A 6,265-nucleotide genomic window follows, 5' to 3' on the forward strand; every position below is an offset into this window, starting at 1 on the left:
ATGTAAGAGTTATTTGCAAAATGCATCCCCGTGGTTTTAATATTTACATTTCCTAAAATACCCCTGAAAATTTTAACAAAATTAACAAAAATGGTGCAATTTGTCGCGCCGAAATAGTAAGGGGATGCAAAGTGGAGTTATCTAAAGTATAGGTAAAAAAATACATTTTGGCCAAACCACGGGAATGCATTTTGCAAATAACTCTAAATCTAAATATTAAACACGTGTTTTTATTTACAAACAGGGCAACCAGTTCTACAATGTTCGAGATGAAGCTATGCATCTCTACATTAGTACTGGAGGTTGATTCATGAGATGTTAAATAACACAAGTGTTCGTTTAAAAACTTGTATTTTATTTAAAATTTTGCATTTCAATTATATAACATGTAAGTTTTATTTGAAATTCAAATTCGTCAAATATTAGTACAATTATTTAAGTTTAAAATGATAAGCTAAATTATATTATTTGAAATCTATCATTTTACGTAAAATATTTGTTAGGAAACACAGCTGATTAAATTATCGGAAAATATTTCTAAACTTATCTGTTTTTTCATTTTCCAAAATAAAAAAAAATATAATCTTACTGAGTTGATTGAGACATAAACAAATTGTAAACTATTTTGGCAGGATCTTGATGAGAACCCAACAAAATGTATTAAAGAAAAGGAACACTACTCTCAACTAATTTTGTTTATGGGGTAAGCTATACAAATTGGAAGACGTCGGTTGAAAACGACGCCAGGATAGGGAAATTATAAATTTGAGAGGTGGTATTTGGCCGAAAGTTTGTGAGGCAACTGGTGTCACCAATTCATGCAACTTTATCCTATCGCTATATACATACCCCTAAAGTTGTTCCTTTCCTTTATCTTCTATTATATATTATGCCTTTTTTTATCGAATATAACATAAAGCTTGATGCCATCACATTTTGCGCTCTTCAACTAATTTAGCTGATTGATCTATAATTAATTAAATAAATTCGTACACATCTTAGTGGGATTTTTATGTTTTTTCATTTAACATCATCACTCCAACATAGACTCCAACATCTAATTAATTTCAATGATTTAAACATGCTTCATTACTAATCTAATGATTATTATAGGAAAACAGTAAGGCAGCCTTATATTATTCCTTGCCTGAATTTACATTTATTAGAAAGTTCCAGCAAAAATTAATACTACGTTATTACTTAGCGGAATTTACATTTATTAAAAAGTTGAAGCAAAAATAAATACCAAATTAATTGTTGAAAATAATCATACATCAACTTTGCACTTCTGTGATAGCTGGTACTTGATGCCACTGCCCACAACAGTTGTACTAGTATCGCTGTTTTTGTTGCCAAATGGGATATTGACAGGACATGAAACATGAAGATGATAATGTCCGGAGATAAAGCTCCCGACCCTCCATCTCACCCGTCCATTAATCTTGATCATCAACGATACTGCTCCATTAGCCTGATCCTTGCTCAGTGCGTCACCGTTTGCTGGAGCCACGGGCACGTTAGTCCCGTATACAAACGGTGACCAAACAGTGTCTGTCTTGTGGCCTTGGTATGATGCTGGTGCAGAAGTGAAGTAAGTGATTTGTTGGTCCCTGTAGGTGGCGTAGATGTCAAGTTTATCATAGTAAATACCAATTTTGCTGTTAGGATTTCGAGAGGAAATTGTGACTTGGAGGTTGGAAGTGAAGAGGTCTGGACTGGAGGAGATTTTAAAGCCGTAGATGGTTGCGTCTTGGATCATGAAGCGGGGCTTTTTGGGTTGGAGGATGGCCCAAGTGATGAGAAAAACAATGAGGACGATGAAGCAGAAGACGAGTAGGCAGGCGCAGAGGCCACGGAGGCCTCTTACGCCACCTCCATTGTGGCTGTCGCACTCTTTTGTATTTCCCATATGGTGGTGGTAGTGGAGCTGGTGTTATGTTTTTGAGAAATGAACGGAGAGAAGTGAGAGGTATATGTGAAGCTATATAGGATAGCTTTTATGACCAAGGGAAAGGGAACAGATTCTCTAGCTTATTTTTTGATTTGCATACAAACTTAATGTACAAGAAAAATAGACACTATACATCTCATGAATGGACATTGGACACTGTATTTTATTACTCTACAAGAGTAGGTAAATGAAAAGAATCTGCTTGATATATATATTCATGGTTGCTTTTCACTATATATGATATTGTTATTCAAGTATTTTATTCAAGTTGTTGTAGACTCGAAATTTTTTAGAAAACTCACTCTTTACTTTTCGTAATTTTAGGGATATCATCCGTTATGTTTAAATAAGATAGAGTTTATTTAATTCTGCTAGCATTTAACTTTTACTCCCCCGACCCCCCTCATTTTTTTACGTTTATTTTCAACTACTCAACATGTATTTTAAGGCTTTTATATAGTATAGTTTCATAAAAATATTTTAAATTTTTTTTTTCTGAATTAAACTTTAAATATTTAATTTTTATTCAGAAAAATAAAATTCTAAAAATAATTTATGAAACTAAAATATATAGAATATACGTGCCGAGCATTAAAAAGAAAATATAAAAAAATAAAGAGGATAGAAGGAGTACTTGTCAAGATCGTCAAGATCAGACGAAGAACCAACATGATTTTATGTTATTCAACGTTCACCCAGCTCAAATACCAGTTTTAAATTTGATTTAGTGTGACTCTGTATTGCGAGTACAAGATATATTTACTTTCGGTTGCAAAAACAGAGAAACTTGTTTACAACTATTTTGCTCCAGTAATGCTAGTTGTCCAGTTCACAAAACACAGGAGAGTAAATGGAATGGCCCCAGTGATCAGTTTCAAATTTGTAATTAAGTTCTAACTAGGAATCAAAGCTTTTAGTGAACTAGTGCTTGCAGAATACTTTTTGTAGTGCAAAATAGCATCCACTATAAAAAGTCTGAAAATGCTTTAATAATTTTAAGTTTAGTGCTAAGTATTAGACTATCAGCCTAACTTCATTTACAAACTACACGTATATCTCAACTAACCAATATGTTTTTGTTAATTCAAAGCATGTAAATTGGAGACTAATAATTGAAGACATAATACTAATTTTCAGCATTTTGTTTCGTAAAAGGCAATCCGGTTGTTGTGGCGGGGCGGATTCAGGAATTATATTCTGGGGGATATTTATCATATTTCGTGAATACAATCTTATATTTTTAAAATTTTAGAGGCATTTTTATAAATTTATAAAAAATTTAATAATAAAAAATAATAAAATTTTATTTTAAGAAACACATGTCCCTCTTACTAGATCCTTCCCTGCTAGCGGCCTTGCCAATTCTAACTCAGGACCATTGTGCTATCCTGAATCTCGTCTCTACATGTCGACAATGCTATCTAACCAAAAAGAACACCGTCCACTGATCCACGTGTCGAAGAAGCCATAGAAGCAGAATACTGCCTTCCTTTTCTTGGTGGAATCTTGAAGAAAAATGAAGCTTCTTTGAGGTAGAGCTAAGTGGATTGAATAATATAAAAGGTTTTTAGATGTTTGTGGTGAACGTGAGTTGGCATCTGAAATTATATACTACCTCCGTCCTTCCGATTCTATACGTTTACTATTTACGCGTATTTTGAGACTTCTATAAAATATAATTTCATAATATTTTATTAAATTTTTCTTTTTGAATATCAAAAAAAAATTAAAAAAATAATGAAATTATATTTTAAAGAAACATTGAAAAGCATGCCGAAAAGGAACTAATAGAATTCAACGGGACAGAAGGAGTATAAAACTACTCCCTGTTGGCGATAATTGAAGCTATCATTAGCAAGGCGAATAAATCAAATGGATGTTAATTGGTCAGATATGCTCGCTTTATCAAATGAAGATCAAGGCCGCTAAACACAAGTACTAGTGTTGTAGTGATCCAACTTGCATAACTGCACACATTTAACTTCAGTCTACTCTGTGTACGAAGGAACAGACAACTATAATTCAACAAACTTAAAATTATTTATTTCCTTAGTTCAGAATTCCGCTTTTGTGACCCCGGATCCTCCTCTAAAAGAAGTGCTGACAGACTACTAAAAATTTGTCAATAGACATCAGGTTTTAGCCGATATCATAGTGAAATTTTGACGATGTCTTTGTACATTAGATCCTGTGGGCTGGACCAAATTTTTTTTTTTGAAGGAATTTTTGCACCCTTCATTTGTTGATAGGCCTGCTATGAAACAAGGAAAAAACTTCTAACGATATGTGTTGTACTTACTTCAAGACACTGAGAACTGACTCCAATCAATCAGTTGAAGAATAAATAGAAGGACAGCCAACTTGGAACTCAGACAACTCAATGAGGAAGTGTCCGTATATTTATTCTTCAATGTTATTTTTCAAGCTGAGAATCATTGGAAGTTTTAAGCTGATCTTTCAAATTGCCCTACAAATTCCATTTTGTTTATGTCAGCTTGGAGGTTCGCTGGCAAAAGAATGCCGACCTTGACGTAAGAGGGACATTGCATAATCTGCAACAATGTATGTGCTGATTACAATTTTCCCCACCAATAACAGTTATATCTTGAACCTGTTGAGTGTTAGGACATTAGACAATGATGATGTTGAGGCACACGGCAGAGACCTGGTCAACAACAGATGAAGGCAACAAATGCGGAGATTTAGATTTGTATTATATAACCAACTTCATTTTTCTACTGAGAAATATGTAGTCTGTTGTATATTGATAATCATTATCCTTGTAGTGTCATGTGTATATAAACACAACAATATCAATGAAACAAGGGTAACGAATTGTACCAGTGAAACCTTTTATATGGTATCAGAGCCTTTGATGCACTAATAGGCGTAAAGATCCAAAAATATAACAAGTTATTTTCCCCATCTCCATAAATATTACATCAAAGGACTTCAAATAATATGGCATCACCCTCAGCTTCAACCTTGTCCTCGTCCTCAGATCTAACCTCTCCTATTTCAGCATCGAAACTCAATAAAGAGATAATTCCCCTCAGTGTTGCCACACATTTACCAAGCAAACTCACGGACATCAATTTTCCAGTTTGGCGAAAACAATTAGAAACAACCCTTTTTGGCTATAACCTCATTGGATATGTCAATGGAACTCTCAAAACACCATCAAAGCTCATAGATGACAAAACAGAGAACCCGGAATACTATTTCTGGCAAAGACAAGATCATTTTATCCTCAATGCAATGTTAGGAAGCTGCATTGAGACGATTCAGCCCTCTATTTCCACAGTTACTACCTCCAAAGAAGCTTATGATCGCCTCAAACATATGTATGCCAATAAATCTCGAACCATAGTTCTCTCTCTCAAAGCCAACTTAATGCAAAATCCCAGAAATGATCGATCCATTACCGAATACATGATGCACTTGCACTTGCAGACAGCCCGGTTTCAGACGAAGACATTTTCATTAGTATCATAACACAACTTGGTCCTGAGTACAAAGATGTCATTGCTGCCCTCCGCCTTCGCGAAACACCTATTGCTTTTGACGAGCTTTACGATAGACTTATTGATTTTGAAAATCAGTTAAAGAAAGACAAAGCATCAACTCCAGTTGCGGACACCCCACAACTGGTTATTCCCACTGCGAACTACACGCACTCTACTGGCCCTACACGTACCAACAAGCCCTTCTACAACAAGGCAAACCGATCAGGTCCACCTAACTCAGTTCACTCGGGCACTTGGCGAGCCCCACCTCGACAAAGACAAAACTATGTTCCCTCCGGCAATCGATCGTTCAATGCACCTGCTTCATCCAGAGCCTTCTGTCACTTCTGTAATCGACCAAATCATACCACAAAAGAGTGTCGACAACTGACTCGCTTTCTTCAGGAACATAGCATTCAACATGTAGCAAATTATGCTGCCTCCACCAGGTCCAGCTCTTCCCCATGGCTCTTCGACACTGGCGCTTTCCACCATGTCACTTCAGACGTGTCAAATCTCTCAAGTTACTCCTCTTATGGTGGCCCAGAAGAAATAGTACTGGGCGATGGTTCAGGTTTGTCTATTACCCATACAGGAAAATCTCATTTAAATTATCCCTCTCGTTCTTTCCACCTTGATAATGTCTTGTGCTCTCCTACATTAAAAAAGAATTTGATATCAGTTGCTAAATTTTGCAAGACTAATCAAACCTCTCTTGAATTTTTTTCCTTCTCATTATTTAATCAAGGATCTTCACACGGGGGCGCCGCTGCTACGAGGGAAGAATTTAAATGATACTTATTTTGCA

General features: G+C 35.4%; 1 protein-coding gene across 1 annotated transcript; it reads right to left on the reverse strand.

The window, feature by feature from the left end:
- Positions 1-1,104: 1,104 nt before the first annotated feature.
- On the reverse strand, positions 1,105-2,063 carry LOC141693463 (NDR1/HIN1-like protein 1). Its single transcript, XM_074498568.1, has one exon. The coding sequence runs from the start codon at positions 1,907-1,909 to the stop codon at positions 1,268-1,270; it is 642 nt and encodes a 213-aa protein (XP_074354669.1). The 5' UTR covers positions 1,910-2,063; the 3' UTR covers positions 1,105-1,267.
- Positions 2,064-6,265: the final 4,202 nt, after the last annotated feature.

Source organism: Apium graveolens, chromosome 10 (genome assembly GCF_009905375.1).
Source record: "Apium graveolens cultivar Ventura chromosome 10, ASM990537v1, whole genome shotgun sequence".
In the NCBI taxonomy this organism is placed as follows: domain Eukaryota; kingdom Viridiplantae; phylum Streptophyta; class Magnoliopsida; order Apiales; family Apiaceae; genus Apium; species Apium graveolens.

What these genes read in the sequence shown, in the direction of transcription:
- LOC141693463 (XM_074498568.1), bottom strand. Translation starts at nt 1,909, where the DNA reads ATGGGAAATACAAAAGAGTGCGACAGCCACAATGGAGGTGGCGTAAGA.